Source organism: Rhipicephalus sanguineus, chromosome 2 (assembly GCF_013339695.2).
Source record: "Rhipicephalus sanguineus isolate Rsan-2018 chromosome 2, BIME_Rsan_1.4, whole genome shotgun sequence".
NCBI classification, from domain to species: Eukaryota; Metazoa; Arthropoda; class Arachnida; order Ixodida; family Ixodidae; genus Rhipicephalus; species Rhipicephalus sanguineus.
In genome coordinates, this window is record NC_051177.1 from 97,620,089 (window position 1) to 97,634,590 (window position 14,502).

Below are 14,502 nucleotides of genomic sequence, written 5' to 3' on the forward strand. Positions count from 1 at the left end.
TACGGGACATGACGGCAAAACCCCATCGAGAGTGTCCATATAATAGCCATCGCAGTAAAAAAGGACATTGGTTCTCAAATTTCCTGGTGCTTGTTTTATTGTGTCCAGAACGCTTTTTAAGACACCGTTACAGCAGTACACTGGTGTCTTGCGGAAATGCGTACTTAGCTTTTAGAAGGAGCTATTAGCACTAGCTTTCAGGAACACAGCACATTTTGTTCCTTAATTACTCATTCGTGCGAACGCCGTGCAATTACGAGTATTAGTATGATCGCTGACGTCAAAAAAATATTGGCAATCATTTAGAGCTGCTGTGTATGGCGTTTATGCGGGCTTGAGAAACAAATAGACAAAATACGTATGCCAGTTTTCATTTTTCTCCACCCCCACTTGCTCCTGCTTTACGAATCTCCCGAATTTCGAAGTTGCCAGGGTGGCAGGTCCACATTGTAGTGATGCAAAACTATCGATGGTACTATCGATACTATCGATAGCTGAGTCACTATCGATGGTGAAAAATACTATCGATAGCGCTATCGATAGTAAAAAGTTCAATGGTACTATCGATAGTATAAAACCAACAGCGCGGGCTCACTGCAGAATAAACTTGGATTTCTGCGCGCGTGGTACATAGTGGAGCCGTAGGAGCAAGCTGAAAGGCAAGAAAGTTGACATCATTGCGTTCTTCACCAGAGTGCTTTGCTGACACATGATCATAAAGTCAAACTGTTCAGCTGTAGCGGAAAGGAAGCCTTTACATGTGGTAGGACTGCGCGGCTTCAAATTGATATTGCATTTTATGATTTCAAAATAAAAAAATACCAAGTTAATTGTAAGGTGTAACTGGTTGCTTTCGGATACGAATTTATTGATAAATATATTCCGCCATTTTGACTGCGGAAATAATTAATTTCTCTGCCAAAGATTGCTCATAAGTTAAGCGAAGCTGGTAGTAGGTTATCGCAAATATTTTGGCAATATAGCCGGCCAGCAACCGCATCATTATTCACACCACTATCGACAGTATTGTCACGTGGTTGTGACGGTGAAGAATGCTGCAGCAAGACTAGGAAATACGGAGCTCCTTATTTGGGCGAACTTGTGTCCAGAAAATCAAAACTCAAAATACAAGCGATACATGCTGCGCACTGATACCAGCGGGAGCAGTCATCAGCTGTTGAGTAATCTGATCATCGGTGGAACGCGTCGTCCTTTATACATCAGTCATCAAACCTTCCAGCATTATCGCTGGTGCTCGCGTAAGCTTTCGAATAAACTTGACTATTCGCGTCTGGCGTGTAATCTTAACAGAATGATCTCAAACAATTGTGAAGCTTCTCATACATTACGGCGCGGTCTGTGTCAAACGTTGCTAACAGTCTTTGTGGGTGAAACCCAAATACGTCAAAACAAAGCAATAAACACGCGTGGCAGTAATATAGTAGCCTAATATCTCTATAGTAACATTAACGATGGTACTACAAATTGCATTATCGATAGTTTGTCGATAGTAGCACTATCGATAGTTTGTTTACACTATCGATAGTTTCAAAAAAACTATCAATACTATCGATAGTCAATTTACCGATAGTTCTGCATCACTACCACATTGGCATTTGCAGTGCCTGTCGAAATATTTGACAGGCCCTGCAAATGCTAATGTGGACTTAGTCATTGTTCGCACTGTAGGGTGGCTCAACACAATGCTTTTTTTGAAATAGCAGTGTCCATGTGCACTGTGCATGAGTTAGCTGATGTTGAATTGTGTGTACGTATTTTTGTTTTCATTTCTAAATGTAAGCCTTCTCTGTTATACTACTCCAAATATGGGATTTCGCGCTAAAAAATTCAGGTTTTTTTTTTTCGTAACCTGCTCCAAACTTGGATTTTTGTGCTCCAAAAGCAACATTTTGCTGCTCCAAAAATTGCTCCAATCCCTATTTCAGCTGTTGCACCCATGATAAGTGGAACAAATGAATAGGCATTAATATAGACCCTTTTCACAATTGTGAAGCTAGCTTTCCTGCTATGCAGTTTGCCCAACTAATGGCGGCTAGTCACTTACTGCAGACAGCGTATTCAAGCGCATTTTGCTTACGCTATGACGTGGAAAATGTAGACTCGGCTCTCTTGACATAAACACGCATAATAGACAAGCCCCAGTACGTGCAACTAGGACCTCGTCTCCACTTTAAGCAAGACAGGTGCCGCCATTAGTTGGGCAGATATGCAGCGCAGGGAAGCGCACTTGCGGATTATGAATAGGGTCTATAGAGACAGTAACTGTATAATAATGAGACACTAAGTATGCAAACAGAGAAGAGGAGAAAAGGACAAAATGCTGCTCCAGTTGGTAGGAATTCATCATAGTAAATGTTAGGTGGGCAGATAAGGACACCAGAGAAAACAGAGAGACTGTTATCGTTCATACGTAGAGTTGCATGTGTTCAAGATTGATGGGTGACGGTGCCATTCCTGAGCACGTGCAGATAACTTTTGTGCCTACTTCCACCATGGTGCATCCTTTCGGTTGAGATTTGGCAATCTTTTTTTGGTGTCCATGTTTGCCCACACAACTTTTTCTACAAGAAATAAAAAACTAAAGCAAAAAGTCACAGTTTCGCCGCAAGGGCGAAGCAATGAATGCGATAGCAAGAAATTGGAATGTCACACACAGAACGAAAAGCAGCTCGAAATTTGCTGCACGGCGCTCAAGCACAATGGACACACGAGAAGAACACACACAGGACGAGTGCGAACTAACAACTGTCACAGTTACTTCTTTGTGTTTGAGCAGCACATTGGAAGTGTCGACTATGCACAACTGAACGCTGTTGGATATTTCTTTTCCTTTTTTTTTTGAAAACTGCGGCACGTGGAGTGAGTCCTTTGCATCTCCTGCCGCGCGGTGTCGTCCGAAATATTGCATGCTCGGTGTTGCACATCGCGGAGTGGGTACAGAAAGGGGCCACTTTTTAGTGCACATCTCAAGGGCAGTTTTCAAATTGAAAGAAAATCTAAGAGCGTTGCTTTAAAGCACGCCCTTCGCGCCTTCTCGCGGGTGATAGAACACGCTGAAGCACCTCCTGATCTGCTGCGAGAATACTGTTATGTTGTGTTAAGTCGGAGTAAATCTTTTAGAATCATGAACTCACCCGGCTTTTGGTACATTTTTGGATCTGCTTACTGCCAGCGATAAATGGTATATATTAATAGCTCGCCGTTAGTATGCTGGCAGACTACTGGCGCGTGGTAGAGTTAGCTAACGCGATGTGCTGCGGAGCGAGAGGTTGCAGGCTCGAATCCCAGGTCGCGCGCTTCGGAACTTTTTTTTTTTCCGATTAATTTTTCTTTATGGCTTTTTTATATATATGCATACATATACATATATGGGACATGACAGCAACGGCGACGGCAAAAACCCGCCGAGGGTGTCCATATAATTGCTATCACAATAATACTGAATGCAACAAACCAGAGCATTAGGTACAAAAAAGAATATTGTTCATTTTCTTCCATGTTCTTCTTTTTCAGTGCACAGTAACACACTGAGTGAGCTATAGTTCATACCAACCTGTCTAGCCTTCTATCAGTGAATTTTTCTTGTTTAGTTCGCACAGCGCTTGTGGAGATGTGGACAAGGTTAAGGAAGGAAGCTTTGACTTCGTCTTTGTATACGCTGCACAAACTAAGCAATGAATGCATACCAACTAGCTCAGTTTAAGATTTTTCTCTCTTGTTTTTACAAAAGCACGTAACCTGTAGGTCATTTCTAAACCCATTTCTCCTCAGGTGCTGCGCTTGGTGCTTGGCTCGGTGTCAAGCGATTGCCTTTCGCCTTTCGGACCACTGCTGCTCTCTCAGCTGGGCTGTGCAGTGAACCACCTGTCATCTGCAGTTCGCCACGATGCCCTCGACCTGCTTGGCCTGTTGCTTGATGCTGTGCCCTCCCTGGCTGTGCGCGCTCCGTATGGCAGCTTGTGCAACTTCCTCAACATGATCTCCACCTCTGCCGAGTCATCGGCGGTCGGCAAGCATCGCCGAGTCCTTTCTTCTCAGGTGTGCGCACTTTGCGTGAGCACTTGTAGTGCACAAAATATGTCCTGCTTGTTCATTTCATTGTTGTAACTTGGTGTAACACAAACTTCGTTTAACCAACACGTATGCAGCCGCCAGATGATCAGACACTTTTATGATCTAGAAATAAAACTTATTTGGTATGCAATAAGTATATTATCCTGCTGCTAAGTAAGAACTGAAAAACACCATTGGAGAAAAAATGTAGTTTGCCACAATACTTACATGTTCAGTCATAACTCTGTATATGTTTTCTAGTAGCAAACATTTAAATTAAGGGTGTGCGAATATTCGAAATTTCGAATATTTTTCGAGTAGTGTTTGCTATTTGATTCGATTCGCACTCGAATTTTACTATTCGAGCTATTTGAACTTCCCAAAGACAAATACAGTCAACATCAGATTAAAAGTGACCCCTTCAGATTTTTGATATGCTTCACCTCATTACACTCTCGTATTGCGGCAAAACTGCCTTTCAAGCTCCGTGACAGTCTCAAATGTATTAACTCAAGAAAACACTGGTTCCAACATGGAGATGAAAGATGCGGCAGAGGTGGGGGCTCAATTAATGCTGTTTTGGACCTGAAATTTGGGCAGGAAGTCTGAAAAATCGAAAGTGCAAGCTTTTTAGCATCCAAAATTTCAGATGTTCTTATATATCGACGTCTACGAGGCAGATTTGGAACTCCGGACTTGAAGGGAGCACACCCTTCTCCGCCACATCAGTTGGGTTTCCACAGAAGTTGAAAGAGGAGGAGAAGCTGAGGAAATGGCATCTTTGCCTATCACGTGTAAAGTGTTGTCGGCAACACTTTGGTTGCACCAAATCATGTACATAAGTACAATTCAGCCTCTACATTTTCTCATTCTTGATAAGACAACTATGAAACAGCACCCCGCCAGTGCTTCATCAACCTAGCAAAAAGAAACACTTTCATGTTGCTATCTCATAAGAATATGCTTAGGAATCCTCTCCAACATTTTCTCCTGAAATTTCGCTTCGAAGTATTAGAAAAATATTCTAGAAATATTCGAGAAATATTAGAAAAATATTCGAATTCTCCTCGCACCCAAAATTTTGCTATTTGCACAGCTCTAATTTAAATACTACTCGTCAGAGGAACTTATGATGTTTATTGAAGAGTGAATCATCAAAATGGAAATGTGCTAGGCACAGCAGTTTCACTTATGACCGTTCAAGTGTTTTGCATCTTTATTTTTATCAGGCCAGCTTCTTAAAGGGAAGCTGGAGCACTTTTTAAAAAATATGACTTTGGAATGTGTAATCGTAGTTTGATCCCTGCTGAATTCGAAAACCAATGTAAGAGTTCACAGAAGTGAACACAAACAGCATTTCTTGGTCAAAATACAGCGGCTGCAGCAGCAGGGCTTCTTGAGCTGCTGAGCGAAGGCGGTGATGTCATCTTCGATTGGTCGCTCTGTTAAAGCATGGCCTTCACGATCAGTTCCACCAACGCGCGCAGCTGGAACTACTCACGAAGGCCACTGGTTGGAGATACGACAGTGCTGCGCGGCTCCGCCAAAACTACCGACTATGACGTAGTTCTGGTTAGTTCGTTTCCATGCTCACACTTTCGGCGCGTTCACGTGGGACGGAGCAAGACTAACTTTTCTTTCGCGTATTTTAAAGCTCCTGCTGCCGCAACAGCGAAAAGAATTACGCCATCGTCGACAATAATGTTGGTCCTTGTTAACAACAAAGTTTTACCGAATTCTAAAACCACTTCAGCTTCCCTTTAACTATGTGTGATGCTTTCATTGACAAGAGTAGAGGGAAGAGAAGAAAAAAGGATGTAGACTGTAGCTGCTTGAAAGGCCCTGTTTGGGTACATTTCAGCAATGTCATTATAGCATAATTAACCAATTGACTAAATAGAGAACAGTCAGAGCAGGTATTACCACTTTCATGCCACGAATGACACGTGATTGACATTCTTGAAGAAGCCACCACAGTGGTACAGTAGATGTGGTGCTCAGCTGCCGACCCGACAGTCACGTGTTCGATCCCAGCCGTGGTGGTCGCATTTTGATGGAGGCAAAATGATAGAGGTCCATGTCCCTAGCTTTAGGTGCACATTAAAAAAACCCCAGGTGGTCAAAATTTCTGGAACCCTTCACTAAGGCATGCCTTATATTCACATCGTGGTTTTGGCACGTAAAACCCTAGATATTATCACATTCTTGAAGAGTAAAATATTAGAGCAGGAAGAACTGTGGGCTGCCACTACAAATCTTTTCTGCTAGAACATGAAGGAAAGAAGATGACTCTTAAGGGCTCGTTTTCTTTGTTAGACACATTATTAATGAGAACTAACAGACAATAACGCCATGGAAAGTATAGGGGTGTTATCTGTAGTATTTAGAATGTAAATGTGAAGAAAGTAAAGTGGACGAAAAGATAACTTGCCGCCGGCAGGGACGGAACCTGCGACCTTCGAATAACGCGTCCGATGCTCTACCACTGAGCTACGGCGGCGGTCATCCTCCCGTCCACTTTATGGGGTGTATATGTGCATTTAAACCTTGGAGTGTTAGTCAGCGCCAATCGCAGCCATGGCGGCGAGTGTGGAACACTCTTTTTCTGCCTTTCTGGCGTCACGTAGCACGTGACGGTCCCTGCCGGCGGCAAGTTATCTTTTCGTCCACTTTACTTTCTTCACATTTACATTCTAAATACTACAGATAACACCCCTATACTTTCCATGGCGTTATTGTCTGTTAGTTCTCATTAATAATGCTGCTAGAACATGGAAGACAACAATGAAACTTGTTAGCAAAAGAAAAAAAAAAGAGAGGGAAGGTGGTGGAGATAAGGACTGCAGTGAATAGCAGAACAAGAAACTGCTAGATATGATGATAAGAAAGACATTGATGCCAGTCTTAATGAAGTAGTGAATGCAGCACTCTCGTTGAGGCTCAGAAAGCAATAGTGTAATGAAATGTGTCATCTAATGCATAGAAGAGACAACCTGTGGCTTGTTAGAGCAACAGAGTGAATGCCAAAGAGAGGAATGGGTAGTTGTGTGAAGCAAAGGGTTATATTAAGCAATGCAAATAAAATATTTGCCAACATAATACAAGCTCATGCCTAACTTTATCCCGGAGAAGGCTTTATCCTGTGGTAGACTTACGAAAGTGGAATAATCTTGCCTAAGTATCACTAGAAGGATAAAAGGATGTATACTTGAAACCATAGAGTTTCCTATAAATACACTAGAGGGAACTCTGGCAGCAGTGTCTATGGGAGCTGCAACGCATGACAGTTCAGCCAGCATGGGAATGATGGGTAGTACACGGATTTGTCTAAGCTTCGTTCTTTCGGCTCTGTTTGGCTCCGCGTCATCTGCATCTGCTTTGTCGCAAAACGAAGTTCAGCAAAAGTCAGCAGTTCCACTTCACGACTTTAACTTTTTTAGGCTCACCAATTCAAATCTGGTCACGAAGTTCACAACGGTCTATTCTTTTATCAGAAACAAACACCAAAACACAGCAATAAACAAAGCCACAAGTGCGTTCGAAGCCGTAAGCACGAACATTAGGCAAATCCGTGTACTACCCATCATTCCTTTGGTGGCTGAACGATTGCAGCGCCAGAGTCCCCTCTAGTTAATTTATGGAAACTCTATGCTTGAAACATCCACAACATGAGACATGCTATCTTTATCCTGATTCAATTATGAAACCTGTTGTAGACTTTTGGAACCTGTTGTTTGAATCTCGGTTGTAACATTATGTAAGGTAGTACAGATAAAGATAATTTTATTCACCTGCACTGTTCAATCTGGATCTTCTCTTGTCTTGTTTGTGTCTGCCAACATTCCGTTTTCCTTGTACAGCTGGGTCAGCGACACACTAATCGGGCCGTCTGGGTGCGTGTCCTGTCGTCCATGGAGCGTTTCCTGGCGGTTGCCCTGCGTGTCTGGTTTCCCACGGCTGCGGAAGACGAGGGCCCTGCCACTGCGGATTTTGCAGATGAAGCCAAGACTGTGCGGGTTGGTGGTGAAACTTCGGCGTGTATTGCCCTGTACAGGAATGGCCTGGAGCCGCAACCCCGTGCCTCTGCTTTCCGCCTTTACGACGGCTTGCTGTCGACGGGAACCAGTAGCGGCAGTGGCAGTGGCCGTAGTGGTGCTGCCAGTACCAGTAATGCCGGCAGCAGCAGGGATAACGCCCGCGAGTTTGCTCTCGAACTGGTTCCCCTGCTCCTGGACATGTGGGTTGAAGCCGATCCCGACTCTGGTGCGTGCCCTACCTTCATTTGTGAAGTGGTGATCTAGGGGCAGAGATCTGGCAATCACTTTCAGGCAAATGATCACTTTTGTGGGATTTTGCCTACCACTGCAAGAGATACGTTATTCTCTATGAGCAACAAAGTTCTTGGCATTTTACCATAACAGCTTGCTTAGCACTGTGTAAGGAGTGCTGTTGACTGTGAATGCTAGCACATCTATTGCTGATCAGTGTGAAACTTCACAAAACTAATACAGTAGAACCCCGCTGATACGTTTTTGAAGGGACCGTAGGAAATAAACGTAAGAGACGGGAAACGTAAGAGCCGAAAAACAGGAAAAACGGCAAAATATTTAGTGGTACAGAATTTTATTTCAATTCTTACGAGCAGCACGAAAATTGGCGCGCTCAGCCGCGATCTAGTCGATGGATAGAAACGCGGAGCTTAGGACGGCCTCATCCACAGAAATGTAATCAACGTATGTGATTTTTTTAACACCAACAGCTGTAGGCATGAAAGAACTAAGCACACGCAATCACGACCGGCGCGGCGAGTCCGACCGCGAACCGCACGCACGACCGTGCGAGCTCCAACCAGCTCGAACTCCTCCCGCTCTCCGACAAATAACGATGATGATGAGTCTACGCCGACGCGATGGCAGAAGTGAATGCCAATCTCAAAGGCCTTGCTTTCGCAAGCAATTACGTCATACACGCCATGTTTGTGCAATACAAATCTCAAAGGCTATGCTTTTGTCAATAGTAAATGCCAATCTCGAAGGCCTTGCTTTCGCGGGCAGTTACGTCATAGACGCCATCTTTGCAATTTGAATCTCGAAGGCCATGCTTTCGTTTGCATCAATTGAAAGATTCTGTTGCTTGCGCCTCTCATGCGGCTAATATTACGGTCAAACGAGGCCAAGCTGCGTGAAAATGCACCATGGCGGCTCTCTTTGGTAGTCACTCGGTCGGCTCCGAGCGCACTTCGCGACGTATCATACGGGAACGGTCCGACAGTTACGACGTAACAGCGGGGTTCCCAATACATTGTATCCTATGGGAGCTATGCCGGGACCGGCGGAAAACGACGTAACAGCCGGGAAAACGCAGCAGTGAGGAACGTAACAGCGGGGTTCTACTGTACTGTGCCTAGAAGTTGCCATTCGAGAATAGTGCCTTAGACAAGAATACTACTAATATATGTTTTCCAAAATTGCTCTAATGAGTGTTTATGATGATACAATATCTTGTTTTACGGTGCAAGGGCCAGTTAAGGCCAAATAGTGCCAGGAAAATGTTGTAATGTGGACCAAATCATACTTGGTCGCTGTAAAATGGCTGTATATGGGCCTGCAACATGTGCTCTCAAAGTACATAGAATAAATATACATGTAATAAATCATAATGATGCAAGAGGTGTGCAATAAATAAAGATATGACCTCTTGAATCATCAGTGAAGCAAAACTCTGGGTCATCGAATCGGGCGCTACATGTGGCGACGCAAAGGCTGCGCGGATAAAAGCTCAGATGATGCAAGGGCGCACATTCGTGCACCTCTCCGCACAGCCAAATATTCTTGCTGACTGTTTCCAGTTACGGTGCGCCTAATGTCAACGTGAGAGAAGTGATGTGGGATTGTTCGTTCTTTGAGCGCATACTCAACAGTCTTTAACAGCAGACATGTAACTGGCATGCTGCATCTGTGACAAATATCACAAAACAAGGTGCCTCTACATTCTTTTGCGTAGTGGCTGCTTCGCAATACAGTGAACACTTTGCTTCATTGCCGTAGCCTAGGGGTGTTCAACCCCTTGGCTACACCAATGGTAATGCTATCCAATCTCATTATGATTTCGCTGTAGCGGTACTGGATAGCTTTATTAGTAGACACGGATGTCTGTGGCAGTATTGTCTAGCATGTCAGCAGGTTTCGTTAGAGTTTTATGACCCCTTTTTAGGTGTTAACGTTGGTTCGTGTAGGGCTTTGTTTACAGTTTCATATTAATGCTTGTGTCTGTATGTTCGTATGTAAAATGCAGTGACTCCTTTGTCTCAGTTCCAATCAGAGCAAGATGAATCTGCCCTGATAGATGGCACGAACCTGTAACCGCAGGACATTTGAATTACAGCATCCTATCTGGACACTCATAGTATGTTTGGTTTTGTTCCAGGGGAGAGTATGCCACGTGACTCTCTGATCCTCATCGACTGTATCCTACGTGTGCTGCTGCTGCTTATTGAGTGGCTTCGCAAGGAGAGCCTCTCTAATGTTAGTTCTTTCTTCTTTGACTTTCAAAGTGCTTATCGCGTCATCGCACTACAATGGTGTAGTCTAAAATGGTCTAAGAGGAGAGTGGGTGCCACTGACTGGCGTTAATCCACATGAAAGAGTACGTTTTGTCGAGTTTCTGTTCGCTGTAGCAGAGTTGCACACAGTGCAAACATGGCGAGACACCCGAATGAAACACTGAGCTTGCAGAAACCATTTATTTCAAACTATGTATTACAGTTGAACCATTTTGTAGGAGACACCGATGTATAAGACAAATGGGTATGAGAGACACCAGTGTGCCTACATCAAAATAGGGTTTGATCAGAAAATGAGAACGTGGTACCCTACTTATAAGAGATGCCTCATATAAGGGACAAGAAGTGCTCCCCGGTGCATGCCTCTTATAAAGGGGTTCAACTGTAGAATACACCGAAGAAATAATTGTGAACTACCACAAGGGGTCTTTGAGCACTTGTAGCTTATTACACAGAAAGGACATGTAAGTAAATTTAAGATCTTCGAATAATGAGATTTTACAAATTAATCGAATGCAAGTATTCGAACAGAATGACACAAAAAAGAAAGTCGACTATGCTCTCTGACCCATGATTTGGACACCAATAATTTTGATGTGCTCAGTTGCCTTTTTATCGCTATGAGAAAAAAAGGAAAACATCGGAGTAATTCATGTTTTAGGTTGCATTTATTGTGCTGTCACATAAATTAATCTGTTAATGCAGCTCCAGTCAGGAGAGAAGAACTTGAAAGGATACATTTGTGGTTTGCTGTGGGAGTTCCACTAATCTATTGATTGCTTTCTTACTTGTAAGCATGTGACATGCGTCAGTCTTTCTCCCTCAAGACTTGAATATATGTCGTCTCTCATAGTTGAACAAAAATAAGTACAGTAGAACACCGCTGCTACGTTCCTCGTTGCGTTTTCCCAGCTGTTACGTTATTTTCCGCCAGTCCCGACATAGCTCCCATAGTATTACGCTCTGACACAGTTACTCTAAAGGGACAGTTTAGCTTGTGCGTCTTGGCACTAAAAAACACTTCGAGTGTACTTCCTTTACTCTTAGTAATGTCCCTCGCAAGCTCGGACAGGTCAGAGCGTAATACTTGGTCACGTGGACAGGTCAGAGCGTAATACTCGGTCGCAAGCTTGGACAGGTCAGAACGTAATACTTGGTAATTGTGTCAGAGCGTAATACTTGGCAGAAGTGTCTCGCGGTCTTTCTGCAAGAGAAGCTCCCATAGGATCCACTGTATTGGGAAACCCGCTGTTGCGTCGCTACTGCAGGACTGTTCACAAATGATACGTTGCGAAGTGCGCTCAGAACCGGCCAAGCGACCACAGAAGAGAGTGGCCATGTTGACTTTCTACTCAGCTTGGCCCTGGCTTGACCGTAAGATTAGCCTCATGAGTGGCGCAAGCGACATGCTTAATGTACTTTTTGTTACCGCGAACAAAAGCATAGTCTTCGAGATTCGTATTGCAAAGATGGCATCTGTGACGTAATTGGTCTTGAACTTGTTTTTAGCGCTCGCGAAAGTAAGGCCTTCGAGATTGGCGTGTGTTTCCGCCGTCATATTCACGTGGACTCATTATTCGTTATTCATCAGAGGTGCTTGCGCGGGTCGGGGTCGGACTCGTCGCGCTAGTCGTATTGCATGTGCTTAGTTCCTTCACACCTACAACTGTTGGTGCTAAAGGAATCGCATACGTTGATGCATTTCTGGGCATGACACTGTTCTTAGCTCCGAGGTTCTATCCATCGGCTAGATCGTGGCTAGGTCGGGCACCAGTGACAAAGTTTAGCAGTTGATGGGGCAGGGGTCATTCTCTTTGAAGATCGCTTTTGGGGGTACTTTCACTTTTTCAAAGCATTCGACTGTCGACGGCGAGCCACGGTGGTCCAACACTATGCCAACGGTGCTACATTATCGCACGGAGACGCCGACGCATCTGGTAACAATCTCATGAAGGTATTGCCAAAAGTGATCGCTTGCTGGTGTCGGCCGTGTTGGCATTGGATTTATTAAAAGGATATGACTCTGCAGGTGCTCGAAAAACTTTTCATGCTGCTCGGGCATGAGCGCACGAGGCATCTTTGCACGGTTTTTTCAAACATAAGCATTGAAATACACTTCTGTACCATTAAATATTTTTTTAGTTTTTCCTGTTTCTCGTCTCTTGCATTTCCCGGCTCTCACATTTATTTCTTACGGTCCCTTCGAAAATGTATCAGCGGGGTTATACTGTATTCGTCAAATTTCATCAAATAGCAAGGACCATCTAACCCCTTTTTGGAATACTAAATTTTCACGCACTCAAATGTAAGCGAAAGCATTGTCAAAAAGCAAGAAAGCAGCTCAGCTTTGTTGATCGCCATTGATCACCCCTCTGGTCTCGACCTTGCAGGTCCCATGGTTTGAAGAAAACTTTGGCACCCTACTGCTCAATCACTTCGACGGTCGCTTCCCTTTCTCACATGACTGTCTAGCTGGAAGTGGGCAGCCTTTGACCAAGAAGACGAAGAAGGACCCACTGTTTGATCGTCAGGTGAGTATTTGCCTCAGCTGCCTGCATACTTCAATACATTTCCTAGTGTAATGCACGTCACTTTAAATACATGGAGTATAGTTCCAGTAACACCACACCATATGTACAGTCAACGTCCGATTTTTCGGACTCCCTGGGGACCGCGAAATCGTCCGAAAAATCGGGCAGTCCGAAAAAACGAATTCATGCACTTTTATTCCGCTCAAGCGGTCAAATCGCCACAGTCCCGTTCGAAATAGCTTTATTGTCTCCCAGTACAATTATCAGGCATTTTGGTGCGCGCCCAGGCTCTCGCATATACATTCGGCACCTGCCGCGAACCCCGCTTATAAGTACGTGCCAACCGCCACTTGCAAGAATGCATCTCGTGATGAGCGCCGCTGATACCAGCAAAGCGCGGGATAGATTACGGCATGGAGCATTTGGAAACGATGACGCAGAACACAAAGACTGTGGCGGCACAGCGGACGACTCGTCCGGCTTTTCCCAATGCGTGTGCGCATGTAAACGATGCGTACACACATCGCCGAATCTCCGCCAATACGCAGCATTTGCTGCCGTGTGAAGCCGATCGTTTCTAGTTGTGTGCAGCACATCTCCAACTAAGCTGACGCCGTCACTGTGCTGTTGCTGTACCATACGCACGCATTTATCACGAAAGGGTTTGTGATGCACACTTTGTTCCTGACTGCACACGGGCACGGCAATGGCGAGCTGGTTTCGTCCGTGAAGGCAACGCGTCTGTGCGACGCACTTAGCGGTCTTGCACAAAGAGGCAGCAAGAATGGCGGAGCGGTGCTTTGGGGTTCTCGCCAATTAAATGCGTGCAGTATGCCTGCAACTGCGCTTGGCCACATGCACTACCGAGCAGTTAACTGAAGATGCTTATCGTAAGGGTTGTCAGCGATTAAGCCATACTGGCGCGTTTGCCAGCTGCCGCCATCACGCCTCCGCGTATTTCCGCTGCTTATCTGTAAAGACATCGCTGCACAGCGCCGTAATAGCGGCCCCTTTGAATTTCTGGTCTGCTTCACCCCATAACGCATCGGCATTGCGGCAAAGCTGACTTTCGGACTCTGCTACTGTCGCAAGCGCTGGTTCGAACCTACGAGATGATAGACACGGCAGAGGTGGGGGCTTCAAATTAGGCCTTTCGGACCTGCAATTTCGGCAGAAAGTCTGAAAAATCGGACGCTGAAGAGTTTCAGCGTCCGAAATTTCAGACGTTCTAATACATTGACGTCTATGCGGCTGGTGACCGTGCCGCGAAAGCGTCCGAATTTTCAAGCATGTCCGGAAAATCGGTCGTCCGAAAAATCGCCTGTTGACTGTACT

General features: G+C 44.7%; 1 protein-coding gene across 1 annotated transcript in view; it reads left to right on the plus strand.

Annotated features, from left to right (window-relative positions):
* The window catches only part of LOC119383442 (testis-expressed protein 10 homolog), a 66,459-nt gene that overhangs the window by 3,015 nt on the left and 48,942 nt on the right, over positions 1 to 14,502 (plus strand). The window contains exons 3-6 of the mRNA XM_037651573.2: positions 3,793 to 4,059; positions 7,935 to 8,337; positions 10,501 to 10,598; positions 13,027 to 13,167. Of these exons, the coding sequence (XP_037507501.1) occupies positions 3,793 to 4,059; positions 7,935 to 8,337; positions 10,501 to 10,598; positions 13,027 to 13,167 (909 nt within the window). The remainder of the gene's footprint in view (positions 1 to 3,792; positions 4,060 to 7,934; positions 8,338 to 10,500; positions 10,599 to 13,026; positions 13,168 to 14,502) is intronic.